This window comes from Hypanus sabinus, chromosome 24 (assembly GCF_030144855.1).
Source record: "Hypanus sabinus isolate sHypSab1 chromosome 24, sHypSab1.hap1, whole genome shotgun sequence".
NCBI lineage: Eukaryota > Metazoa > Chordata > Chondrichthyes > Myliobatiformes > Dasyatidae > Hypanus > Hypanus sabinus.
Genome location: NC_082729.1, coordinates 31,631,116 through 31,658,970, shown reverse-complemented (window position 1 = coordinate 31,658,970; position 27,855 = coordinate 31,631,116). Strand labels below are relative to the sequence as shown.

General features: G+C 53.9%; 2 protein-coding genes across 5 annotated transcripts in view; one reads left to right on the top strand and one right to left on the bottom strand.

Moving 5' to 3' along the window:
- The window catches only part of dhx34 (DEAH (Asp-Glu-Ala-His) box polypeptide 34), a 42,733-nt gene extending 36,083 nt beyond the window's left edge, over positions 1 to 6,650 (top strand). Inside the window, exons 12-16 of one of the 4 annotated variants that reach the window (XR_009507821.1) lie at positions 1,742 to 2,017; positions 4,189 to 4,365; positions 5,182 to 5,320; positions 5,648 to 6,111; positions 6,156 to 6,650. Coding sequence is in view for 2 of the 4 variants with exons in the window: in XM_059949542.1 (XP_059805525.1) it covers positions 1,742 to 2,017; positions 4,189 to 4,365; positions 5,182 to 5,320; positions 5,648 to 5,781 (726 nt within the window). In the remaining 2 variants the exon portion in view is untranslated. Of the gene's footprint in view, positions 1 to 1,188; positions 1,245 to 1,741; positions 2,018 to 4,188; positions 4,366 to 5,181; positions 5,321 to 5,647 lie in introns of those variants that run through there. The other 3 variants (XR_009507822.1, XM_059949542.1, XM_059949543.1) reach the window with 3 other exon arrangements.
- On the bottom strand, positions 5,811 to 20,576 carry LOC132380612 (retinol dehydrogenase 11-like). Its single transcript, XM_059949544.1, has 7 exons — positions 20,240 to 20,576; positions 19,471 to 19,611; positions 18,841 to 19,032; positions 15,893 to 16,054; positions 15,555 to 15,671; positions 11,145 to 11,349; positions 5,811 to 7,239 (listed from the first exon to the last, which is right to left on the bottom strand). The coding sequence occupies exons 1-7, from the start codon at positions 20,559 to 20,561 to the stop codon at positions 7,050 to 7,052; spliced, it is 1,329 nt and encodes a 442-aa protein (XP_059805527.1). The 5' UTR covers positions 20,562 to 20,576; the 3' UTR covers positions 5,811 to 7,049.
- Between the last annotated feature and the right edge of the window lie 7,279 nt (positions 20,577 to 27,855).

Here is a 27,855-nt window from a genome sequence, read left to right as displayed (position 1 = left end):
GCTGGGGAAGGTTCAGACTGGGTTGGAACCAGTGACAGACTGCCCCCGAGTGCACTCTCCACCATGCTGGGTTGATGTGGAGGATCAAAAACCCAAAACGCCAAAACCCAATAATTAAACCACTGCGTTGCTTAGTAATAATTGTAGCTTTCATCGGAGCAGGGCCTTTCACATGCTTTATTAAAATTGTTCCGATCGTTGACCGACTGTAGCCTAACGCTTTTCCAATGACCGATGGCGTTTCACCTCTTTCTGATCGCTTTATTACTTCCACCTTATTTTCAATCGTGATCATGATTATTTTTGTGAACAGAAACACTGCGGATTCAGAGCTGCGCCGCTGGGTCCTAATGTCCACTGCACTGAGACAGGTTAAATGAGGTCTGGGGTTCCGCTGGGTCCTAAGGTCCACCACACTGAGACAGGTTAAATGAGGTCTGGGGTTCCGCTGGGTCCTAAGGTCCACCGCACTGAGACAGGTTAAATAAGGTCTGGGGTTTCGCTGGGTCCTAAGGTCCACCACACTGAGACAGGTTAAATGAGGTCTGGGGTTCCGCTGGGTCCTAAGGTCCACCGCACTGAGACAGGTTAAATAAGGTCTGGGGTTTCGCTGGGTCCTAAGGTCCACCACACTGAGACAGGTTAAATGCGGTCTGGGGTTCCGCTGGGTCCTAAGGTCCACCGCACTGAGACAGGTTAAATGAGGTCTGGGGTTCCGCTGGGTCCTAAGGTCCACCACACTGAGACAGGTTAAATGAGGTCTGGGGTTCCGCTGGGTCCACCGCACTGAGACAGGTTGCATAAGGTCTGCGGTTCCGCTGGGTCCTAAGGTCCACTGCATTGAGACAGGTTAAATAAGGGACTTGAGCGTCTGCGAATTTTGGTATCTGTGAGGGATCCCAGAAACCAATCCCTCGTGGATAAGGAGGGCTGACTTGTGTGTGTGTGTGTGTGTGTATTTTGAATGTAAGCTTGTAGATATACAGTCTGGAAATGAAACTGAAGTTAACTATAATACTTAAGAAGGGGAATTATATCTGGTTTTCTAGATAGGAATGAGTAAAAAGGAAAGTTTAGTCTGTAAACTTTTAAATAGAGAATAACGCTAGATCTAATTATTTAGAGAGATTAGAGTAATAAAGGAATCTCGCTGATTCTAATTAAAAAAGAGTTTCTTTTTATGACCAGGCTTGTATTCCGTCTGGGTAACCTCCAAGCTGATGGCATGAACATTGATTACTCAGGTATCCAGTGATGGACCCCTCCCCTTCACCATTCCCCATTCCCTTTTCCCTCTCTCACCTTCACTTCTTGCCTGCCCATCCCCTCCCTCTGGTGCTCTCCCCCCCCTTTTCTTTCTTCTGTCCTCTCCTATTAGACTGTCCCTTCTTCAGCCCTAAATCTCTTTAACCAGTCAACTTCCCAGCTCTTCACTCCAACCCTCCCCCTCCTGGTTTCACCTATCACCTGTTTCTTCTTCCCCTCACCCCACCTTTTAACTCGCCTCATCTTTTTTTACTCCAGTCCTGCTGAAGGGTCTCAGCCCGAAACGTCGACTGTACTCTTTTTTCCATCGATGTTGCCTGACCTGATTTCCTCCAGCGTTATGTGTGGATTTCCAGCATCTGCAGACTTTCTCTTGACTGAGTGAGAGAGGGTGGTGTTTTATTTTATGATATAAACAGTGTCTCACTGAGTAGAGTTTCACACCGTTGCTTTGGGCGTTTTCTCGTGTCCGCAGTATCTCCTGCTGTTTGCTCGCTCCCTGGACACAAGCGCAGACTGTGGCCGATTGGTTGTGGATGGATGGCTGGAACTGGCGCTGGCTGACCCGGGAGTGGGTGTTCAGCTCCTGTCCAACGTCACGAGGCTGCGGGACAGATGGGACCAGGTCCTCACCGACCAGATTAAACTGACAGAAAGGCGTGGCGGCCAGGAGGACGAGGAGAAGCAGCGTGAGCTTCAGCGCGCCAGGGAATCATTGCGTCGGAAACTCCTGGACTTCCTGGAGGCTGAGGTGAGGAGGGAGTGAGTTTGAGGTTAATAGAGAAGAGGAAGAGGTGAAGAGGAAAGGGGCTCTGAGATTTAATGTGACCCTCCATTTCATCAGTAACTGACAGCAACCCTGCTCTGGTGGCAGAACAAATGAGCACTGACTTTCCTCTGTCAACAGGCAATGTCACTGCCTTCTTTCTCCACTGACCAGACCCCGCCAGTACCGTACCCCGGTGTCACACAGAGACAGACTCGTCCCCACCGGTACCGTACCCCGGTGTCACACAGAGACGGACCCGTCCCTGCCGGTACCGTACCCCGGTGTCACACAGTGACAGACCCGTCCCCGCTGGTACCGTACCCCGGTGTCACACAGTGACAGACCCGTCCCCGCTGGTACCGTACCCCGGTGACACACAGAGACAGACCCGTCCCCACCGGTACCGTACCCCGGTGTCACACAGTGACAGACCCGTCCCCACCGGTACCGTACCACGGTGTTACACAGTGACGGACCCGTCCCCGCCGGTACCGTACCCCGGTGTCACACAGTGACAGACCCGTCCCCACCGGTACCGTATCCCGGTGTAACACAGTGACGGACCCGTCCCCACCGGTACAGTACCCTGGTGTTACAGAGTGATGGACCCGTCCCCACCGGTACCGTACCCTGGTGTAACACAGTGACGGACCCGTCCCCACCGGTACAGTACCCTGGTGTCACAGAGTGACGGACCCGTCCCCACCGGTACCGTACCACGGTGTTACACAGTGACGGACCCGTCCCCACCGGTACCGTACCCCGGTGTTACACAGTGACGGACCCGTCCCCGCCGGTACCGTACCCCGGTGTCACACAGTGACAGACCCGTCCCCGCCGGTACCGTATCCCGGTGTCACACAGTGACAGACCCGTCCCCACCGGTACCGTACCCCGGTGTTACACAGAGACTGACCTGTCCCCACCGGTACCGTACCCCGGTGTTACACAGAGACTGACCTGTCCCCACCGGTACCGTACCCCGGTGTTACACAGTGACGGACCCGTCCCCTCTGGTGCCGTACCCCGGTGTTACACAGAGACTGACCTGTCCCCACTGGTACCGTACCCCGGTGTCACACAGTGACAGACCCGTCCCCACCGGTACAGTACCCCGGTGTCACACAGTGACGGACCCGTCCCCACCGGTACCGTACCCTGGTGACACACAGTGACGGACCCGTCCCCACCGGTACCGTACCCCGGTGACACACAGTGACGGACCCATCCCCACCGGTACCGTACCCCGGTGTTACACAGTGACGGACCCGTCCCCACCGGTACCATACCCCGGTGTTACACAGTGACGGACCCGTCCCCACCGGTACCGTACCCCGGTGTTACACAGAGACTGACCTGTCCCCACCGGTACCGTACCCCGGTGTCACACAGTGACAGACCCGTCCCCACCGGTACCGTACCCCGGTGTTACACAGTGACGGACCCGTCCCCTCTGGTACCGTACCCCGGTGTTACACAGTGACGGACCCGTCCCCTCTGGTACCGTACCCCGGTGTCACACAGTGACGGACCCGTCCCCACCGGTACCGTACCCCGGTGTTACACAGTGACGGACCCGTCCCCACCGGTACCGTACCCCGGTGTCACACAGTGACAGACCCGTCCCCACCGGTACCGTACCCCGGTGTTACACAGTGACAGACCCGTCCCCACCGGTACCGTACCCCGGTGTCACACAGTGACAGACCCGTCCCCACCGGTACTGTACCCCGGTGTCACACAGTGACAGACCCGTCCCCACCGGTACCGTACCCCGGTGTCACACAGTGACAGACCCGTCCCCTCTGGTACCGTACCCCGGTGTCACACAGTGACGGACCCGTCCCCTCTGGTACCGTACCCCGGTGTTACACAGTGACGGACCCGTCCCCACCGGTACCGTACCCCGGTGTCACACAGTGACAGACCCGTCCCCACCGGTACCGTACCCCGGTGTTACACAGTGACAGACCCGTCCCCACCGGTACCGTACCCCGGTGTCACACAGTGACAGACCCGTCCCCTCTGGTACCGTACCCTGGTGTAACGCAGTCAGACCAATCGCCCTGCGTGGGGGTGACTGCTGTCTGACCTGTTGGGGACTCTGGGCTGCTGTTTGACCCTTCGCCGGCCTTGCTGCCCTTCGCGCATAGGTACCGTACTCCATTCGCCAGCTGACCGGGCTGGAGAGGAAGAACCTGTATGTCGGGCCAGAGCTGGTGACAGACATGCCCTTGTTGGAGGTGCTGAGGGCTGGGAAGGAATGCCAGCCCCACCCACTGAAGGGAGGTCTGGCAGTGAACGACTATCTGACCTACAATTGCTTGGCGGTAAGTCTGTGTCGAGCAGGGAGCGGGTGAGGGGGTAAGACAGTGGGCCATTGGGGCAGGGTGACATGAGGGGTGAGTGAGGGTTCTGCGGATAAGAGTTGGAGGGATCAGAGGGAGGCGAGAGGGGTCTGGGTGGGACTAGTGTTGGTAGTGCAGAGTGTGGGCGGGTAGGTGTGAGGGGTGCATGTTGAGTGGGAATCGCATGAGAGGGAAGAGTTGAATGGGTGGAGGGAGTGATTGCTGGAGTACGGTGAGAGTGGGGCAGGAGGTGAGGGGGCGGATAGGTTAAGAAGTGCTTTTTGGGAAAGTCAAGATATGGATGGAGGAGGGGGTTCCAGAAATTGGGAATGTCACTCCGGGGTGTGTGGGGGGGGGGTCCCGGGATTTGGGAATGACACCCTGGGGTGTGGGGGGGTCCTGGGTATTGGGAATGTCACCGCGGGGTGTGGGGTGTTCCAGAAATTGGGAATGTCACCCCGGAGTGTGGGGGGGGGTCCCGGGCTTTGGGAATGACACCCCGGGGTGTGGGGGGGTTCCCGGGCATTGGGAATGTCACCCCAGGGTTTGGGGGGGGTCCCGGGCATTGGGAATGTCACCCCAGGGTGTGGGGGGGGGTCCCGGGCATTGGGAATGTCACCCCGGGGTGTGTGGGGGGTGTCCCGGGCGTTGGGAATGTCACCCCAGGTCCTGGGAGTTGGGAATGTTGAGGCGGGGATCCCGGTCTTTTGGACGGTATGTGAAACGCTGCAACTGAGAGGTTGGGTGGGTGTGAGTTGGCCTGGTACCCCAGCTGACTGGCTCCCTGACTCTCGGCAGGGTGAGGACCTCTACAGTGGCTGTTTGCGGACCTTCTGGTCCTGCCCGAGCTGTGACCTCCGACTCCCTTTCACCCCCGTTGAGCGGTGGCAGCATGAGGCTGAGTGTAAAGAGAAGGTCCAGGAGGCCGAGCAGGCAGGTGAGGAGTGGGATCACCTCGAACTAACAACCGTCCCTGGACAGGTTCCCTCCGCTTGCCTGATACAACCATTTACCGTCCTACAGTCCTCCCCATCCCCATTTCCCTCCCCCTCCACGCCATCACTATCTGCCTTGTTCTCCACGTCTCCCTCTTCCCTCCTCAATACTCTCTGTCTTCGGTCCCCCCACTCCCCCTCTCTTTGGTCCTATCTGTTCCCCATAGTCTCCCTTCGGTCCCCTGCCCCCTTACCTTCCCTCTCTTTTAACCCTCACTTCACTCTGTGCTGACTGCCCCCACCCTCAGCTGCCTCTGTTTTCTCCCCAGCCTCAGACAGCAGCCTGGGATCGGGGCCCAGCGTGAGCCAGGCTCTCCTGCAGCCTTTCCACTGTGACCACTGCCAACAGGACCTGCTTCTCACCCCCACCCAGATCCTGAAGCACAAGCAGCGGCACCAGTGAGAGGTGCTAGTCCTCACGAGGACAATGAGCAGGATGGTCTGTGGTCTCTGCGTTTGTGGCCAGCGAAAGTCGCCAGAGCTCAGGAGAATGGTCTTGTTTCTGCGCTGAAGGCCAGCGAGAGCAGCCAGTGCTCAAGGCCAGTAAGAGAGACCAGTGCTCAGGAGGAGGATGGCCAGTTGTTTCTGCATTTATGACCAGTGACAGCAGCCAGTGCTCAGGAAGAAGACCATCCATCGTTTCTGCGCTTACAGCCAGTGGAACAGCCAGTGCTGAGGTGGAGAACGGGCTGTCGTTTCTGTGCTTACAGCCAGTGGAACAGCCAGTGCTGAGGTGGAGAACGGTCTGTCGTTTCTGCGCTTACAGCCAGTGCTGAGGTGGAGAACGGTCTGTCGTTTCTGCGCTTACAGCCAGTGGAACAGCCAGTGCTGAGGTGGAGAACGGGCTGTCGTTTCTGCGCTTACAGCCAGTGCTGAGGTGGAGAACGGGCTGTCGTTTCTGCGCTTACAGCCAGTGGAACAGCCAGTGCTGAGGTGGAGAACGGGCTGTCGTTTCTGCGCTTACAGCCAGTGGAACAGCCAGTGCTGAGGTGGAGAACGGGCTGTCGTTTCTGCGCTTACAGCCAGTGCTGAGGTGGAGAACGGTCTGTTTTTTTTCTGCCTGCTTTTACGGACAGCGGTGAGCCTGCCCGGTGGGACGGAGCGTGGGGACTTGGCTGTTGACCGGCTCTCTGGTGAAGGTCAGTTTTCCCAGCTGAAATGGGTTTGCTGTGTGTATTGCATTCAGTCAAATCTCCTTCCGGCCTCCACACAGCAGGTCACTGAGCTTAAGCCGGCTGGTCACATTGGTGTTAATTAAATCTGTGTACACGAGATGAAGCTAAAAATGAAGCTCAGTAACAGGCCCTTCGGCCCATCTTCGTGCTGAGCTTTCTCCTGAGTCACACTGATGTGATTTTTCCCGCACGAGGACTGCGTCACTCTGCACCTCTGTCAGCTTAAGTGCCTCTTACATCCGTGGCTGCAGTTTCAACATGCCTGCCTTATCCTTGTTCCCCTGAGTGGAACATCTGCCCCCTTGCAGCTCCTTAGTCCCTTTAAACCAGCCTGCTGGGGCAGGGCTGTCTCCTCCCCACCGGGGCTGCACCTCAAAACCTGCAGGGGTTTGGAATCTGAGAGTGGGAGGGGATGGGGGTTAGAGCAGAGGAGAGCTGCCGTGTCAGAATGGACATAAGTTGTTATTTATTCTTCTGTAATAACAGGTACACTAGCTCAGTAAACACACAGGCGGCTCTTCTTGGTGTTGTTCCCTCGGATCCGGTGTGCCATCGACCAGTACAGACTGCCGTTGATGGTGCTCGGTGAGACCTCCAGGGCCACCATTTCCAAGCTCGTGTCCCACAGGGTCTTGGCCAAGCAGTCGTCCTGGGCATAGTAGGAAACTTCCCTCTGCACGCAGTCACTGTGGGCCAGGCATTGGGAAGGGGAGGTTGGTGGGGGACAGAGCGTGAGAGAGAGGAAGGATAATAATGGGAGGTTGGAGGAAGGAGATGGGAAGGAAGAAGTGAGGAACGGAGGGGAGAAGAGAGGGAGGAGGGGAGAGGGGAACAGAAGTTCAGAAAGAAGTGGAGATCAGGCTGTGTCTTTTATTTTGTGGCATGCAAAGGGGTGGAAGAGATGGCACAGACACTTCAATACAAGGAGAATCCCATTCAATGGCCTCCCCACAGATCTTCACCTGGGGTTAGACCAGGAAAAGACGAGTCTCAGGGAGCAAAGAGCAGGGTTCCAGTGGTGGGCTGTGAGTGATTGCCCCTTGGGCTGCGCCTAGCCCAGGAGCAGTCACACTGGGCACAAATTGACAGGCCTGTGGGTGTTGCAGGTTATTGTCCCTCCAGGACAGTATCCTGGGCCCAGCCACCTTTGGAGTGACCTTCCCTATGAGTTGGGAGATGCTCTGATGATTCTGTTTCCATCTCCTCAGTCCATTCCTCTAGCCTGACCCAGACAGTGCGCAGGCTTGGCTGAGGAGTCACAGAGTGTGCCAGGTAATCAGCCATTCATCGGTATTCTCTGTGTGTTTGCTGTGTTTTTTAGATCTAGAGTAACAATTATTTTGTTGGTTTTTTTATAGACTTATGTACGAGAAGTGTCATTAAACAATCTTGAAAGACGGACTTGTGATTCGGTGTCTGTGACCAGTGTTATGATCTACGTATATTCATAACTTGAATGTGAAGTAGGAAGTTTAATTGTGTTAGTGGAGGACCTGGAAGTTCGTGGATAGTGAGGGTGGAACCCCGAGTTGTGGACTTGAATTATGAGGGAAGGGTGGAGAAGTCTGGATGTGAATTACGGGCGAGTTATGGGGAGGGAGGCTGGGATGTGAGCTGTGGATGAGTTGCAGTAACAGTTGTGGATAGTTATAGGGACATCGAGGAGATTCTGGAACGATGCAATAACAACAGGTTTGTCATGGTGGGAGATTTTAATTTTGATTGGCATCTCTCCAGAGCAAGGGGTTTAGATGGGGTGGAGTTTGTTAGGTGTGTTCAGGAAGGTTTCCTGACACAACACGTAGATAAGCTTACGAGAGGACAGGCTGTACTTGATTTGCTATTGGGAAATGAACCTGGTCAGGAGTCAGGTCTCTCAGTGGGAGAGCATTTTGGAGATAGTGATCACAATTCTATCTCCTTTACCTTTGCATCGGAGAGGGATAGAAACAGACAAGTTAGGAAAGTGTTTAATTGGAGTAAGGGGAAGGAGGAAGCTATTGGGCAGGAACTTGGAAGCATAAATTGGGAACGGATGTTCTCAAGGAAATGTGGCAAATGTTCAGGGGATATTTGTGTGGCGTTCTGCATAGGTACGTTCCAATGAGACAGGGTAAGGATGGTAGGGTACAGGAACCGTGGTGTACAAAGGCTGTTGTAAATCTACTCGAGAAGTTAAGAAAAGCCTGCAAAATGTTCAAAAAGAAAGGTACTGATAGAGATCGAGAAGATTACAAGACTAGCAGGAAGGAGCTAAAGAATGAAATTAGGAGAGGCAGAAGGGACCATGAGAAGGCCTTGGCAGACAGGATTAAGGAAAACTGGAAGGCATTCTACAAGAATGTGAAAAGCAACAGTATCAGACGTGAGAGAATAGGACCAATCAAGTGTGACACTAGAAAAGTGTGTATGGAACCGGAGGAGATAGTGGAGGTACTTAATGAATACTTCAGTATTCACTATGGAAAAGGATCTAGGAATGATTTACAGTGGACTGAAAAGCCTGAACATATAGACATTAAGAAAAAAGGATGTTCTGGAGCTTTTGGAAAGCATCAAGTTGGATAAGTCAACGGGACCAGATGAGATGTACCCCAGGCTACTGTGAGAGGCATAGGGGGAGATTTCTGAGCCTCTAGCAATGATCTTTGCATCATCAATGGGGACGGGAGAGGTTCCCGAGGATTGGAGGGTCACGGATGTTGTTCCCTTATTCAAGAAAGGGACTAGAGATAGCCCAGGAAATTATAGACCAATGAGTCTTACTTCAGTGGTTAGTAAGTTGATGGAAAAGATCCTGAGAGGCAGGATTTTAGAGAGGCATAATATGATTGGGATTATTCAGCATGGCTTTGTCAAAGGCAGGTCGTGCCTTACGAGCCTGATTGAATTTTTTGAGGATGTGACTAAATACATTGATGAAGGAAGAGCAGTAGATGTAGTGTATATGGATTTCAGCAAGGCATTTGACAAGGTACCTCATGCAAGGCTTATTGAGAAGGAAGGAGACAAGGGATCCCAGGGGACCTTGTTTTGTGGATCCAGAGCTGGCCTGCCCTCTGAAGGCAAAGAGTGGTTGTAGACGGGTCATATTCTGCATGGAGGTTGGTAACCAGTGGTGTGCCTCGGGGATCTGTTCTAGGACCCCTTCTCTTTGTCAATTTTATAAATGACCTGGATGAGGAAATGGAGGGATGGATTAGTAAATTTGCTGATGACCCAAAGATAGGGGATGTTCTGGGTAGTGTGGAGTCTGTCAGAGGTTACAGTGGGACATCAATAGGATGCAAAACTGGGCTGAGAAGTGGCATAGGGAGTTCAACCCAGATAAGTGTGAGGTGGTTCATTTTGGTAGGTTAAATAAGATGGCAGAATATAGTATTAATGGTAAGACTGTTGGCAGTGTGGAGGATCAGAGGGATCTTGAAGCTGCTGTGTAGGTTGACTCTGTGGTTAAGAAGGCATACGGTGCATTGGCCTTCATCAACTGTGGAATTGAGTTTAAGAGCTGAGAGGTAATGTCACAGCTATGTAGGCCCTGGTCAGATCCCACTTGGAGTACTGTACTCAGTTCAGGTCGCCTCACTACAGGAAGGATGTGGGTTCAAAGGAGACTTACAAGGATGTTGCCTGGATTGGGGAGCATGTCTTATGAGAATAGGTTGAGTGAACTCGGCCTTTTCTCCTTGGAGCGACGGAGGATGAGAGGTGACCTGATAGAGGTGTACAAGGTGATGAGAGGCATTGATCGTGTGGATAGTCAGAGGCTTTTCCCCCCAAGGCTGAAATGGTTAACATGAGAGGGTACAGTTTTAAGGTGCGTGGAAGTAGCTGTGGAGGAGATGTCAGGGTTAAGTTTCTTTTACTCCGAGAGTGGTGAATGCGAGGAATGGGCTGCCAGCAACGGTGGTTGAGGTGGATACCATAGGGTCTCTTAAGAGACTCCTGGATAGGTACATGGAGCTTAGAAAAATGGAGGGCTATGTTAGTACATATTCAGCACAGCATTGTTCACCAAAGGGCCTGTATTGTGCTGTAGACTTTCGATGTTTCTATGTTATGGGGAGAGATTGGAAAAATGGTGTCCTGTTAGAGGTATGCAAAGTTATAAGAGGCATTGATAGTTTAGATAGTGGAGCCTTTTCCCCTTGGTAGTGGAGGGGGGGGGGGGTTAGTGAAGCTTCAGAGAAGGTTAGACAGGGCTCAATGGAGGTTTAGGATCTCAAGACTGAATGTCTTGTCACACGAAGATTTTTTGATGCTCTGGGTCTGCATTGACTCAATCCAGAAGAATGGGGGTGTGGGACTGATTTAAAGCTATAGTGGATGTGGAGATGACGTTTCCTCTGGCGAGAGTCTTGGACCAGAGGGTACGGCCTTAGAATGGAAGAGTGGAGTTGGGGTGCAGTCACTGCATTTAAGAGATGTTTAGACATTTGCCAGGTACATGCACGGACAGGGGGACCTTCCAGCCGCAGGTGAGATGCGTAGAAGGGCAACGTACTGGATATGGATGAGTTGACTGGTGGCTGTGAGGCAGGAACAGAAGAGCGAGGCTGTGGAGGGATCTGCTCCTGTCCCGAGAGCTCACCTGAAATACTGACCAGAGACCCCTTCCAGGTCAGGTGCCACGGCACAGTGGATGCTGGTCTGAGCCCCTTGCTCGGGCGTCTTTAGGCAGAAGTAGAAGGGAGCCAACATCAGACGGATGTAGAGGGGTTGATGCTGCATCATGCGCCTGAGCGTATCAGTCCAGACCAGACCAGGGTGCACCGCATTCACAGTAACTCCGGCCCCTGAGAACACCAATCAAACGCATCACCTCCCTCGTACCACACTCATGGAGAGGACAGACTGAAAACAAACTCTACACCAGGAGAGTTATTTACACCAAAGACCCCTTCCATTATCCCCTGTGACTTCACACCGTCCCATCACACATGCCAAGGATTTTCACAGTAAAGATCCAATCACACACTCCCGGGGTCAGACACAGAGTGAATCTCCCTCCACACCGTCCATCACACACTCCCGGGGTCAGACACAGAGTGAAGCTCCCTCCACACCGTCCCATCACATACTCCCGGGGTCAGACACAGAGTGAAGCTCCCTCCACACCATCCCATCACACACTCCTGGGGTCGGACACAGAGTGAAGCTCACTCCACACCGTCCCATCACACACTCCCGGTGTCAGACACAGAGTGAATCTCCCTCCACACCGTCCCATCACACACTCCCGGGGTCAGACACAGAGTGAAGCTCCCTCCACACCATTCCATCACATACTCCCGGGGTCAGACACAGAGTGAAGCTCCCTCCACACCATTCCATCACATACTCCCGGGGTCAGACACAGAGTGAATCTCCCGCTACACCGTCCCATCACACACTCCCGGGGTCAGACATAGAGTGAATCTCCCTCCACACCGTCCCATCACACACTCCCGGGGTCAGACACAGAGTGAATCTCCCGCTACACTGTCCCATCACACAGTCCCGGTGTCAGACACAGAGTGAAGCTTCCTCCACACCATCCCATCACACACTCCCGGGGTCAGACACGGACTGAATCTCCCTCCACACTGTCCCATCACCCACTCCTGGGGTCAGACATAGAGTGAAACTCCCTTTACTTTGCCCTTTCACACTTTGGCAGGCAAAAAGTGCGTTGATAGACAATAGGTGCAGGAGTATGCAATTCAGCCCTTCTAGCCAGCACCACCATTCACTGATCATGGCTGATCATACACATTCAGTACCCCTTTCCTGCCCTCTCCCCATATCCCTTGACCACACTATCTATAAGAGCTCTATCTAACTCTCTCTTGAATGCATCCAGAGACCTGGCCTCCACTGCCTTATGGGGCAGAGTATTCCACATATCCACCACTCTCTGGGTGAAAAAGTTTTTCTGCATCTTAGTTCTAAATGGCCTACCCCTTATTCTTAAACTGTGGCCTCTAGTTCTGGACTCACCCATCAGCGGGAACATGTTTCCTGCCTCCAGCGTGTCCAATCCCTTAATAATCTTATATGTTTCAATCAGATCCCCTCTCATCCTTCTAAATTCCAGTGTATACAAGCCCAGTCGCTCCAATCTTTCAACATACGACAGTCCCACCATTCCGGGAATTAACCTTGATGTAACCTGATGCACTCTAGATTTGCATCAAAGTGTTGTTATCTGAAATTGCTGGAGATTCTTAGTTTGCTCGTTATGGTTTCAAAGACTCATGGGAACGTAGAACCCTACTGCACAAACAGGCCCTTGGGACCGTAGCACGCCAAAACGTTTCTCTGTGACCTTATCTACCTGGGATGCCACTTTCAAGGATATGGATCTGTGTACCCAGATCCCTCTGTTCTACGACACACCTCAGTGCTGTACTCTACATTGCATAGCTTGTCTTCCCAAAAAGCAACACTTACAATTGTCTGCCATTTTCCAGCTGGTCCACGTTCTAACGTAAGCTTTGTTCGTCCTCCTTTCATCCCCTACATCCCTAATCTTGCTGTCATCCTCAAATTTGCTTATCCAGTTAACCACACTATCATCCAGATCATTGATATAGGTGACAAACAATAATGGACCCAGCACTCGACCTGTCACAGGCCTCCAGTTAGAGAGGCAACCTCTATTACCACTCTTTGGCTTCTCCCCAGGGACAAAGCCAGGGAGATAACATCCACTGTCTTGTCTTCACTAACTTTGCTGGTAACTTTCTCAAAAAAACTGTAAGGTTGGTTAGACTCGACCCTCCCCACACAAAGTCATGTTGACTATCTCCAACCAGTCCATGTCTATCCAAATATTCATATATCCAGTCCCTGACAATACCGTCCAATAATTTCCTAGCTTATACTTAAGAGCCTTTCCAAAACAACGGAATAATATTAACTATCATCCAGCACCTCACGTGTGACTAAGGACATTTTAAATACCCCTGTAATCTCTACACTAACCTCTCTCAGGGGCCGAAGGAACACCTTGCCAGGCCCTGGGGATTTATCCACCCTAATTTGCCTCAGGACAGGGTCCATGATTTTGCTGCTGTGTTACCTCACTTAAGTAGACTCCTGCATAAACACAGATGCTCAACCATCTCTTTCAGCCCCGTGTATGGAGTTCAGCTGATCTTCCAGAGGGCCAATTTTACCCCTTGCAATCCTTTTGCTCTTTAAATATCTGTAGAAGCCCTTGGGAATTTCCTTCACCTTGACTGCTAAAACAAACTTGTGCCTTCATTGTGTCCTCTTGCATTTCTTATATTCCTCAACTACCTTATTCATTCCTGCCCTGCACCTCCTTTTCAGTAACCAGGGCCTCATCATCTCTCAAACCAAGGCTCCCTTTTCCATAGATTCTGCCTGGCTTGCTGAGTTCCTCCAACATTTTCTCTCTTGTTCCCTAAACCTGCCGTCCTTACCCTTTATTCTGACAGGGACATGGAAGCTGTGCTCTCAGAATTTCACTTGTGAAGGTCTCCTGTTTAAAGAGTAGACCTTTGCCAGAAAACACCCTGCCCCAATCCAAACTTGCCAGATCCTTTCTGATAACATCGAAATGAGCCTCTCTCCAATTCAGAATCTCAACCTGGTGACCAGACCTATCCCTATCCTTCTCCATAATCATCTTGCAACCAACGGCATGACGATCATGGGCTACAGAGTGTTCCCCAACACAGTTTTGTGTTTTCACCTGCCTCATTCCCTAGACGGACATCTTGTATCACACTCTCTCTAGTTGTGACTTCAGTGTACCGATTAAGAGAACTTGAACACATTTGACAAACTCCAGCCCGAGTCGATATGAGGAAAGTGAAATCACCTTATGTTTTGTGCATTCTTTCTACAATGTTGTGCCTCTAAATCTGGCAGAATGTTGGGTAGTAGGTTGGCTGGGTAAGTTCACAAATTTCATGACACATGCCCGTGATAATAAACCTGATTCTGCAAGATAACCCCATTAACGTTCTAACTACTCAGCTCCACCCATAAAGCCTCACGAGACGAGCTCTCCTGTCTGTCCTGATGGAGCGAGACCGTGACATCTTCCCTGTCTAGTATCGCCACCCCTCCAGCTCTGTCACAACTAACACAACGGAAGCTGGGAATACTGGGCTGCCAGCCCTGCCCTCCTGCTGCCGAATCTCACTGAGGGCTACAATGTCATAATTCCAGGTGTTGACCCATGCTCTGAGCTCATCCACCTTTCCTCCAATACTATATAACCATATAACAATCACAGCACTGAAACAGGCCATCTCGGCCCTTCTAGTTTGTGCCGAACACTTACTCTCACCTAATCCCACTGACCCATACTCAGCCCATAACCCTCCATTCCTTTCCTGTCCATATACCTACCCAATTTTGCTTTAAATGACAATACCGAACCTGCCTCTACCACTTCTCCTGTTACCCTTAAACTTTTGTCCCCTAACTCTGAACTCATGTCCGCTTGTTTGAATCTCCTCTACTCTCAATGGAAAAAGCCAATCCATGTCAACTCTATCTATCCCCCTCATAATTTTAAATACCTCTATCAAGTCCCCCCTCAACCTTCTATGCCCCAAAGAATAAAGACCTAACTTGTTCAACCTTTCCCTGTAACTTAGGTGCTGAAACCCAGGTAACATTCTAGTAAATCTTCTCTGTACTCTCTCTATTTTGTTGATATCTTTCCTATAATTCGGTGACCAGAACTATACACAATACTCCAAATTCGGCCATACCAATGCCTTGTACAATTTTAACATTACATCCCAACTCCTATACTCAATGCTCTGATTTATAAAGCATACCAGCATACCAAAAGCTTTCTTCACCACCCTATCCACATGAGATTCCAATTCAATATTCTTGTATTGTCGGAATATACGCAGCTCCGAACACTGCACCCACTATGCGCTCAACCGTTCATGTGTAGGTTTAAAAGCATCTCTCTCCGCTATCTGCTCTGGCCCCGTTCCCCTGTACCTGCCCCCTCCCCCAGGTTAACCTTGCAGGTGCCGAGCGAGTTCACGGGTGAAGAGGATGTTCGCCAACTTGCTCTGGCAGTGCGACAGCAGGGAATCATAGTGCTCATTCATGTTGATGTCGTTGAAGCGAATCTTGCCTGCGAGAGGAGAGAGGGGAGATGAGGGGGGTGACAGGGATGGAGGGAACAGAGGGAAGGGCTCCAGCGCTCCTAATACTGCCCCACGCACGGAGCCGCTCTCCCACCTCCCACAGCGCGGTGCTCCCTCCTCACCGCCCCACCCACAGCACGGCACTAACTCCCCGTTGTCTTACCTCCCCAATCACCTTTCCACCTGCCACCTTACCCCAGCCTCTCACCGAGGTAGTGTGCCCGGCTGGCCACGTTGATGATGCGGCTTGGCGTGCCGCATTTCAGCTGCTCTAAAAGCAGGATGGTCAGCAGGAAGTGGCCGAGATGGTTGACGCCGATCTGCAGTTCAAAGCCGTCCTCTGTCACCTGTCTCGGACCAATGGGAGCCCCTGGGCAGGGGGAAAGGAGATGGAGGGGGTGCAGATAGAGAGGGGTTGGGTGCAATGTGGCGAGAGAGGGGCAAGTGTGAAAGAGGGAGGTGGTGAGGGGAGGAGAGAGAAAGGGGGTGTGAAAGAGGGAGGAGAGAGAAAGGGGGTGTGAAAGAGGGAGGTGGTGAGGGGAGGAGAGAGAAAGGGGGTGTGAAAGAGGGAGAGAGAAAGGGGGTGTGAAAGAGGGAGGAGAGAGAAAGGGGGTGTGAAAGAGGGAGGTGGTGAGGGGAGGAGAGAGAAAGGGGGTGTGAAAGAGGGAGGTGGTGAGGGGAGGAGAGAGAAAGGGGGTGTGAAAGAGGGAGGTGGTGAGGGGAGGAGAGAGAAAGGGGGTGTGAAAGAGGGAGGTGGTGAGGGGAGGAGAGAGAAAGGGGGTGTGAAAGAGGGAGGTGGTGAGGGGAGGAGAGAGAAAGGGGGTGTGAAAGAGGGAGGTGGTGAGGGGAAGAGAGAGAAAGGGGGTGTGAAAGAGGGAGGTGGTGAGGGGAGGAGAGAGAAAGGGGGTGTGAAAGAGGGAGGTGGTGAGGGGAGGAGAGAGAAAGGGGGTGTGAAAGAGGGAGGAGAGAGAAAGGGGGTGTGAAAGAGGGAGGAGAGAGAAAGGGGGTGTGAAAGAGGGAGGTGGTGAGGGGAGGAGAGAGAAAGGGGGTGTGAAAGAGGGAGGTGGTGAGGGGAGGAGAGAGAAAGGGGGTGTGAAAGAGGGAGGAGAGAGAAAGGGGGTGTGAAAGAGGGAGGAGAGAGAAAGGGGGTGTGAAAGAGGGAGGAGAGAGAAAGGGGGTGTGAAAGAGGGAGGTGGTGAGGGGAGGAGAGAGAAAGGGGGTGTGAAAGAGGGAGGTGGTGAGGGGAGGAGAGAGAAAGGGGGTGTGAAAGAGGGAGGTGGTGAGGGGAGGAGAGAGAAAGGGGGTGTGAAAGAGGGAGGTGGTGAGGGGAGGAGAGAGAAAGGGGGTGTGAAAGAGGGAGGTGGTGAGGGGAGGAGAGAGAAAGGGGGTGTGAAAGAGGGAGGTGGTGAGGGGAGGAGAGAGAAAGGGAGTGGACAGCAGTGTGAAAGACCGAGGGAGTGTTGAAGGGGAGTGAGAAAAGGAGGTGATGGTTAGGGGTGTGACGGGAGGAGTGTTGGGGAGGTGAGAGAGTGGGTGGACGGAGAAATGGTGAGGGGGAGGGGGTGACAGGAGGTGAGCAGGCGGGAGTGAAAGAAAAGATGGAGATAGGGAAGTGGAAGAGAGGAGTGGGGATGACGAGAGAGAAGGTGGTGTTCAAAGCATTAATTACTAAGTATGACCTGATCCCACACTCAATAGCGACCCATTCCTGTCAAACACCGAGCTTTCAGCTGAACTGCCGTTTATACTGAGCGAGTGATCGGGGTCAGTACACCGTTCAAGTCGCTGTACTGACTGGTGTCCCCAGCCTGGGATCGGTGCGGAAACGCCCGCCGCGCCTAGTGTGGACACGGAGTTGGTGCGTGACGCGGACGCCGGCTGTGGAAGGTCGAGGCTCCAGCGGAAGAGAGGTGGATGCAGGGTGGAAGCGCAGGAAGTAGTGCGGAGAGTGCACACGGGGGTGGGGGGGGTGGTCGAGATGTGAAGAGTGTACTCGCGGGATGCGAGGACTGCGGAGAGCGTGGACCCCGAGGTACGGGTTGACCGGTCTGTTGGCCGCTGAGGGCTGGGCTACCGAGGCGCGACACGATATAACCGCTGCAGAGTCTGGTCAGTGTTGGTGAAGTTGTGCTGGAGAAAGTATAGAAGAGATTCCCCAGACTTGTTTGGAGGAGAAACTGTCATGGCTTTACCCCAAGGTGTCCTTTTCACCTATTTAGTAACTTCCCTCTCCCCTCCCCACCACCCTTCTGTCGTCTCGCTCTCCCCTTTCCCTATCCTCCTCTGCTTCCCCTCCTCTCCCCTTTTCTCCTCCCCACTATTTCCTTTCCCTGCTCCCGATTCCCTATTCCTCCCTCTGCCTCTCTACCCTTTCTCTCCCCACCCGCTTCTCCTGAATCTCCTCCCTTCCCACTCCCAACCCCATCCCTCTCCCCACCCGCTTCTCCTGAATCTCCTCCCTTCCCACTCCCAACCCCATCCCTCTCCCCACCCGCTTCTCCTGAATCTCCTCCCTTCCCACTCCCAACCCCATCCCTCTCCCCACCCGCTTCTCCTGAATCTCCTCCCTTCCCACTCCCAACCCCATCCCTCTCCCCACCCGCTTCTCCTGAATCTCCTCCCTTCCCACTCCCAACCCCATCCCTCTCCCCACCCGCTTCTCCTGAATCTCCTCCCTTCCCACTCCCAACCCCATCCCTCTCCCCACCCGCTTCTCCTGAATCTCCTCCCTTCCCACTCCCAACCCCATCCCTCTCCCCACCCGCTTCTCCTGAATCTCCTCCCTTCCCACTCCCAACCCCATCCCTCTCCCCACCCGCTTCTCCTGAATCTCCTCCCTTCCCACTCCCAACCCCATCCCTCTCCCCACCCGCTTCTCCTGAATCTCCTCCCTTCCCACTCCCAACCCCATCCCTCTCCCCACCCGCTTCTCCTGAATCTCCTCCCTTCCCACTCCCAACCCCATCCCTCTCCCCACCCGCTTCTCCTGAATCTCCTCCCTTCCCACTCCCAACCCCATCCCTCTCCCCACCCGCTTCTCCTGAATCTCCTCCCTTCCCACTCCCAACCCCATCCCTCTCCCCACCCGCTTCTCCTGAATCTCCTCCCTTCCCACTCCCAACCCCATCCCTCTCCGCCTTCTGCCGCGGTACCGACCTGCGTTGTTGATAAGCACGTCGATCTTGCTCTCGGTCTCGGCAATCTCCCGGGCGAAGCCGTGCACGGACTGGATGGAGGCCAGGTCCAGCCGGGACACCAGGATCTGCTCGTTCCCCGTGCTGGCCCGCAGCTCCTTCGCGGCCTCCTCGCTGCGCTGCGCGTCCCGGCAGGCCATGATTACACGTGCTCCTGGGGAGAGAGAGGGAAGGGAGGTGATTGGGGGAGGGGAGAAATGTGAGGGGCCAGAGGAAGGTGGAGGGGTAGGGTTATAGAAGGAGGGGAAGGAAACAGAGAGGGGGAACAGAAAGGGGGAGGGAGTGAGGGTTGAGTGAGCAGGGAGGCAGGAGGGAAGACGAGAGTAAGCAGTGAGTGATGAGCAGAGAAGAAAGAGGGAGAGAGTCGGGCTGTGGGGGATTGGCGCTGTATGACTCAAGGTTCGAGGTAGGGAAGGGAGGCATGTAGGGAACAGATCTGCGTGGGTAGGGGGTTTGAGGTCAGGATTGAGTTGGTGTCCGGGTGTCGGGGGTGGGGGTGGAGATGAAGATGTGTCTTTGGAACCGGTGCCCATCTCCAGTTCATTTCCACGTCCGGGAGCAAGTGGGGAGGCTCCGCGTATACAGTACCTACCTCTCCTCGCTAGTTCTCTGGCCGTCTCCTTTCCAATGCCGCTGTTCGCACCGGTGATGATCACGGTTTTCCCGTCCATCCGCCTGGTGCATCGGCAGACGCCTCCGGCGATCCAGTAACGTAAGATCACGAAGCCTATTCCTTGGGAATAACGGAGTGTATACAGTCTCCCCGGATTTCTGCCTCTTCCGCCTCTCCCCACCCCATCGATTCCCGCCAGGCCGGTGCTGAGTGACACCGCCTTTTGTAAGCCCGGGTCTCCGCTGGAGAGGTTACTCGACCATTACGCATCAAAGGAATTGGCAATGACCGGCTCCAGTAAGAGAGGGTCTGACCGTCCGCTCCTGAGTCCCCGTTAACCAGAAACACGGATAGATGCCTCACCCCGGCCTTTCCGCAGGTAACCCTGCTGTCAGCGTCGGCCACACAGTCATCTCAAGAGGCCTGCGCTACCTACGGTCCTCCGTCACATGGTGGGGGGACGGTACAATCTTGTACCAATTCCACACAGTGGAGGGGGCGCCGCCGCGTTGCGGGAGGGGAGTTGGGGAGGGGCGGTGAGGCGGAAGGAGGAGGGTCATTGATCCTATTGGCTAAAGACCTTGGGTGACACTGCGGGGGTGTTGGAAGTGACCGGGTCCGAAGAATCTGGGCTGTGCCCCATGGTCCATTATTTTCTTAAGGGACATGGGGGGGGGGTGGGGGTGGTGGGGCCGCCAGTGGGCTCTTGCTGTGCGCGTGTCCGGGCAGAGGACCGCTCAGCCCTCACCTGTGATGGCCACTCCGGTGATGCAGTAGGCGTGCTGGGACACGAGTCGCAGGGCACACTTGACGTAGCGGTAGGAGACACTGGCTGTGACGGCAGCTGCCTCGCCGGGGCTGATCACTAGGGTCCTTCTCATGGTGCTAACGCCAACGGCCAGCGCCTTCTGAAGGGCTGCAAGCCTGCCTATACACACTGACCACCAATCTCCGGCCACTGTCCACTTCCCTGGGCAGTAACTGTCGCCGGGGCAACTGTTGCTGGGTGGCAGTGGGAGCCGGTGACAATTCGCCCCCTTGCTGACGTCATACTTGATATCACCGACCATTCTGACCAATTAGATTCCCTCATTGCAATGACTGGACTCTGTGCGCTCTCACCGCTCCTCCCACAGCACGGCGCTCCCTCATCCACACCAATCAGTAGCGCGGCGCTCCCTCATCCACACCAATCAGCAACACGACGCTCCCTTCTCTCACCATTCCGCAGCGCGGCGCTCCCTCCTCGCAGCTCCATTTTGTATAACAAAAGAGCAAAGTCTTATATCCAAGTACAATAGTTAGTGAATTCATATTAAAACCAGTTTTGATAATTATCAATAATGCACTCAGTTCATCGGGGTGCCTATCATTTCTGGAAATCCCCCACTGTCGCAGACTCTCTCTCCAAAGACACCCGCATGTAACCCGGGAAGAGGAACAGGCAGTCAGCTCGGCCAGAGACCTCGACAGACCGTTGCCTGGTCCGTCAAATGCCATCTTGGCCAGACCCAAGCGAAAGCCTACCAGGAGATCCTCCGAGAGATACCCCCCCTCCTCCTTACTGGGTGCCCCTAAACCAGGAGCGCGGGTCTGAGGAGCAGGAAGAACTTGAGGAGCATCCCCCTCAGATATTGACACCCTCTCCCACACCATGGAGACACAGCGCTTTCCCTCCTCCCGTCCACAGACAGGACAGGTGGACGGGGGATTTATCCGTGAACCTGCTCACTGACCTGTGCAATACCCTCCACCCCGGGTCCCCAGTTGTACAGGGGAGAAAGCCCCCGTATAGAGAGACCCCCCACCTCACTGCCTGATATTAGGACAGACCGCCACGGCGTGTCCGGATGACAGGTTTAGACAATGAAGTGTGCAAGAGCAGCCCATACGGGAACTGTCTCGGCGCGTCGTGGTATCTCCGCGAGGCGGTTCGTGCTGTCCGGGACCGGCCTCTTGAGGTCTAGGGGAATGGGCCCCTCGGAGGCCGGAGCGACTCCGCACCCCCGTGGCGGAATGGGAAATGACCTCTCCCGCAGCCCGAGCGCTGATCCCTGTAGGTGCAGGGGCTGGCCCTTCCCTAGACCAGCCACGTCTCCCGGTAAAAACCTGGCAGTTCCCGCATAGCGGCCTGGCTGATGCTCACAGCAGGGAGCCACGAACCCTCCTGAAGGCAGTGGCCCCGAGGAAGAAAGTGCGTCGCCTGCGCATTAGGGTTAGGCTCAGTGCGCACGTACCTCTTCAGGGTCCTGAGGCGGAGGGCTGCCGACTGGGTATGCACTGACCACCCTCCACAATCAGAACCCAGCGCCTCCTGTTTCTCTGGACCCTGGCAACAAATACAGTGAACGGTACTAAAGTGACCAACCGGTGCCAATGCATGGAGGCCACCAGCCGGTGGATGACCAGCGCCCTGCTCCGGTAGGACATTGTGCGGAGAAGACCCGGCCAGCGCCCCAGCTGGGCAGAGACTTTCGCCAATCGAGTCCCCGCGGTAGGGCTCAGGTAGACCCCCAAATCGAGGAGGTGTACGGTGCTCCACTGGAATGCTCTTAGTCCCACCACTAAGAGACCAGAGCACTTTCTCCAAATGACCCTGGAGGAGGGCGCGGTTGAGCAGAAGGGTTGTCAGTCTCGCGTCCTCTGGTCATAAGCCTTCATCCGCCTCACGCAGAACCAGACCTGTCAACCGCTTCCGAAGAAGGCAGAGGAAAGGCTCTACGCAGGCAGAATACAATTGCCCCGACATCAGGCAGCCCCCTTCCCAAAGCTAAAGTGCTCAGTCAAGGATTCAGTAATCTTTATCAGGCGCTCCGCAGCAGCGTGCAAAATGCGGTCCGAGACCGAGCAGGTGTCAAACGCCTTCTCCTGACCGAGAGAGAGAGGGATGAAAGGTGACCTTCCCGCCAGCCTCGCAGGAAAGGTGTATCCGTTCTCGGAGGAGGTGGATATTGTCCTGAATGGACCGTGTAGGAGTGGTCCGGGCGGAGCCCAGGCGACACTGGGCGCCGATCTCAGGCGGCGAATATCCTCCTGCTTCGGCAGCGGGAGCACGACCGCCCTATGCCAAGAGAGGGACATCTCACCTGTCCGCCAGGCTTTCGCCTGGGACTCTGGGCTGTGGACGTGACCACAGGTCCCGGTCACTGTGGACTGTCTCTTTAAGAGACGCTGGGATGAGACGGGACTATGACGTCAGTATGACACGCTGCGACAGAGCGCTGGGACCTTCAGTTGTCAGAAAGGAGAGGGAGAGGGAGGGAGGGAGAGAGGGAGGAAGAGGGAGAGGGAGAAGGAGGGAGAGGGAGAGGGAGGGAGGGAGGGAGGGAGAGGAAGAGGGAGAGGGAGAAGGAGGGAGAGGGAGAGGGAGAAGGAGGGAGAGGGAGAGGGAGGGAGAGGGAGAGAGAGAGGAAGAGGGAGAGGGAGAGGGAGGGAGAGGGAGAGAGAGAGGAAGAGGGAGAGGGAGAGGGAGGGAGAGACAGACATACCTTGGTTCCCAGGCTGCTGCAGCAGTTGGCTGCTTACTCATGCCCAAAAGATGGGGCTGTTCAACGGCACATTGTGCACAGAGAATCTGTGATTGTCGCTTCGTGTCATCCGCATGTGGATTGCTGTGGAACCACTTTTGTTAACCCTTCCCTGGATGCGGGTGGAGGTTGTGGTTACCACTTGGAAGAAGGGATATTTGCGTGACATGTCACCTATTTCTACCCGTTTTTTGGAACGACGCGACGGACAACATCTTCGGCGGCTGTTATTCTATTTGGCCAGCGTGGAATCTGTGGGATTCGTAATTTCCTTCTCTCCACACTTTGAAGTGGATTTACAAATCTCTCCCCTCACTCGTTTATTCCGTCGATTACTGAACCTTTCCACTTTGCCGTCTGAAGACCAAGAATTATTCTATGCTTGATAGTTTGGGAGCTATACATACACACAGATCTATACGCGTAACATTGTTAACTTCTGTTTATTTCGTTTAAGTTTCTATATTTTGGTAGATATTAATAAAGATAGTTGCTTTAACAATAAAACCTGACTCATTCGTGACCTATTGCTGCTGGTACGCAACCAGCGTGTCCCAGTAGACCCGGAGGAATTCCACAATCAACCCGTCCAGCCCCGGGGACTTACTCCTTCGGAGTCCCGGGATGGGGGGAGGGAAAAGCGAGGCCCTGTGGTGCCGCAACAGCCTGGCGTTTAAGGTAATTCTTACTCCTTGGAGGCATGGCACCGCAACCGGCCCGTGGCTTAGCGGATCTGGCAGTGCTCCCTTCCGTGTCACGCTGCAAAGTATCCCGCAGCCTCTCTCCGGTGCCGGCTCCCTGAGTACCTCCGACCGAAGGCTTGACCGGCGACCTCACCTCCACCAGGCGATGGAGGAGGTTTACTTCGTGGAGGTGACGGGACACCTCCTACAAGGGGCCTGTAGCCGGGGTCACCTCCTACATGGGGCTCTACCGGCACGAAGACCCTTTCGACATCTATCCCCCTACTCGGGGCCAGGGACACCTCCGGCGGACCCGTGGCTGGAAAGGGGACCTGGCGCACCTTGCCGATCCCGGTAACACCATTGTCCCCACCCGCAGCCATAATAGCTCACTTCTCCTCAGCTCTCAAGGGAATACGAACCGTTGAGGATGAGGTTGAGGGGGGGGGGGGAAACGAAAAGGCAGAGCAAACTGGATGGGCCGAATGGCCTAATTGACCTTCCTATGTCTTGCGGTCTGTCTACCTGTGGTTCGATGAATACGAGCCTTTGGAGTTAGTCTGAACGGTGGCGATTCTTCCGCCAGAAGCTGGGTGAGAACGCGTTCCCGGCATCTTGGAGAGGCAGCTCGCCATGTGCTCGCAATCAAACGCCGTGGAATTAAAACTCAGTCACAGCACTTCGCCAGGGGCAGTTCCGAGAAGAGAGAAAGGATCGGAGACTCCTCCAGTCGGGCTGCCAAAGACGAAACTGCGCTCTCTTCCACCTTTCCTCCGTCCCAGCCACCGTTCCTCAGGACTTATTCCCCAAGTAAATCGACTTGTTAGGAGAGCTCGCATAGTGTCCCACAGTGTGGCGCTCCCTCACCGCCCCTCCCGCTGTACGGGGCCCCCTCAGCTGGCGCGGGTTGAACCGTCTGAGTGTCTGATGTAGTGATCTGGGAGAGATCACTCCCTTGTCCATCCATCCCTCCCATCCCTCCCCACGAACCTCCCTCCGGGCACTTATCCCTGCAAACGGAAGAAGTGCTACACCTGCACCCACACTTCTTCCCTCACCACCATCCCAGGCCCCAGACAGTCCTTTCAGGTGAGGCACCACTTCACCTGCGAGTCAACTGGGGTGATATACTGTATCCGGTGCTCCCGATGTGGCCATTTATACAGTGGGCAGACCCGTCACAGACTGGGAGGCCGTTTCGCCGAACACCGGCGCTCAGTCCTCCAGCAGTGGCGGGATCTCCCTGTGGCCACACACTTCAATTCCACAGACCACTCCCACTCCGACATGTCTGTCCATGGCCTCCTCTACCGTCAAGATGAGGCCACACGCAGGTCAATGGAGCAATACCTCATCTCCCGCCTAGGTATCCTCCTTCCTGCCGGCATGAATATCCAACTCACTGACCTCTGTAGATACCCCTGCCCCCCACCCTTACCCCCATCCCTATCTATTATTTCAGTCTGGTTCTCTTTCTCTCTCTTTTCCCCCCTCACTATTATCTCCCCCCAGCCCTACCTTTCTTTCTCTTTTATTTCCCATAATTCTCCACCTTCCCCCCTAGCCCATTTCCCTCCAGCCTATCACTTCCCAGCTCTCTACTTTATCCCTCCCCCCACTTCTTATCCTCCCTCGACCATCCCATGTTACTTTACTCCTGATGAAGGGTTTCGCCTGGAAACGTCGTCACTACCTCCTCCCATAGATGGCCTGCTGAGTTCTGCCAGCATTTTGTGTTTTTTATTTATTCCCAGCATCTGCAGATTCACTCGTGTGACCTATTAACCAGTGCGTCTTTGAACTGTGGTCAGTACACCATCCTTACAGACAGCGCCGGGAATTGAACCCGGGTCGCGGGTACTGTAAAGCGTTGCGCTACGGCGCCGCCTTTAGTGCGCAGCCGCAGGAATGACGAACAGGCTTGGATGTGATTGGCGAAATGATTTAAAAACTTGTATATCATATTAGCTCTCTTCTGCGCAGCTCCCTGCATTTGCCTGACACCTAGCCCCTCCCTGAGCCTCCATAGACAATGGCTTGTGGGTGTGCGCAGCAAGATCCCACAGGTAGACAGACCACAAGACATTGGAAGATCAATTAGGCCATTCGGCCCATCGAGTTTGCTCTGCCTTTTCGTTTTCTCCCTCAATCTCATTCTCAAGCCTTACCCCTGACCTTTGATGCCCTGACCAACCAGGAGCCTCTGCTTTAAGTATGAGTGACTTGGTCTCCACAGCCGCCTGTGGAAATTAGCTCACCACCCTCTGGCTGAATGGACATTTCTCCACTGATCCTCCACTCCCGGAAACATCCTCTCCACATCCACCCTAGGCCTTTCAATATTCAGTAGGTTTCAATGAGATCCGCCCCCCCCCCCCCCACCCAATTCTTCTGAACTGGAGCCTGTACAGGCCCAGAGCAATCAAACAGGCCTCACACATTAACCCTTTCATTCCCGATTCATTCTCACGAACCTCCTCTGTACGAAGCTCAGGAGAAAGATGAAAGCGTGAAATTATCAAAAAAAAAGAGGGGAGGGGTGGAACGGACTGAAATTCACCACCCAGAGTTGGGAGAAAAGGGGTAAGCAGAGATTCCTTACCCCCGCGAATCTTAAGATCTTTTTTCCTCACATAGCACGATCAAGATTGCGTTTGAGTAAGGAACCAGTGTTTTTGGATATTAGACCATAAGAGCAGAATTAGGCCATTTGGCCCATCGAGTCTGCTCCCCCGTCCAATCATGGCTGATCCTTTTCTCTCCTCCTCAGCCTCAGTTCCCGGCCTTCTTCCCAAAACCCTTGATGCTGTGTCCAATCAAGAAACTCGCTCTGCCTAAAATACACCCAACGACGTGTCCTGTGCATGGCAAAAAAAAATCCCATGAATTCACCACCCTCTGGCTAAAGAAATTACTCTGTATCTCTGTTTTAAATGGATGCCCTTCTATCCAGAGGCTGTGCCCTCTTGTCCTGGACTCTCCCACCATGGGAAGCATCCTTCCCACATCTACTCTGTCCAGGCCTTTCAACATTCGAAAGGTTTCAATGAGATCCCCCCTCATCCTTCTGAATTCCAGTGAATACAGACCCAGAGCCATCAAACGTTCCTCTATGATACCCCTTTTGTTCCCAGAATCATCCTTGTGAACCTCCTCTGGACCCTCTCCAATGCCAGCACATCTTTTCTAAGATGAGGTGCCCAAAACTGTTCACAAGACTCGTGAGGCCTCACCAGTGCCTCATAAAGCCTCGGCATCACATCCAACCTCTAACACTGCATTCTCACCACCGACACTACCTGCAAGTAAACCTTTAGGCTGTTCTGCACAAAGACTTCAAGGTCCCTTTGCATCTCATATTTTTGGATTTCCCTCCACCCATTTAGAAAATAGTCCGCACATTGATTTCTACAACCGAAGTGAGTGGCCACGCATTTTCCAACATTGTATTTCATTTGCCACTTTCTTGCCCTTTCTCCTGATCTAAGTCCTTCTGCAGCCTACCTGTTTCCTCAGCACTACCTGCCCCTCCACCAATCCTCGTATCATCTGCAAACTTGGCAAGAAAGCCACCCGTTCCATCATTTAAACCATTGATGTACAGCATAAAATGAAGCAGTCCCTACACAGAGCCCTGCGGGACACCACTAGTCACTGGCAGCTGACCAGAAAAGGAACCTTTTGTTCCCACTGGCTGCCCCCAACCAATCAGCTAATGCTCTAACCATGTCAGTAACTCCATGGGCTCTGAACTATGCAAACAGCCTCATGTGTAACACCTTCTGAAAGTCTAAATATACAACATCCACCGCATCCCCTTTATCTATCCTACTTGTGACCTCCTCAAAGGATTCCAATATCAGGCAGGATATGAAGTCGAAGGTGATGGGTGCTGAGACAGATCTGCTGTGGCTGTCAGGAGAGTCTGACCAGCCTCCAGTTTCTCAAGTTCTTCACACCCAAAATCATATTTCAGAAACTGAGGAGCCCTGACCTCACCCACCATTAGAACCTTCCCTGTCTCTGTATCCACCTCTGGCTCCTACAGCCTTCCATGTCTCTCTAACCTCCTCCCTCTCCATCTGTGTGAATCTCCCTTCAGCCCCAGCACCCTTTTCTGTCTGTACATCCAGCTCTTACAACCTTTCCTATCC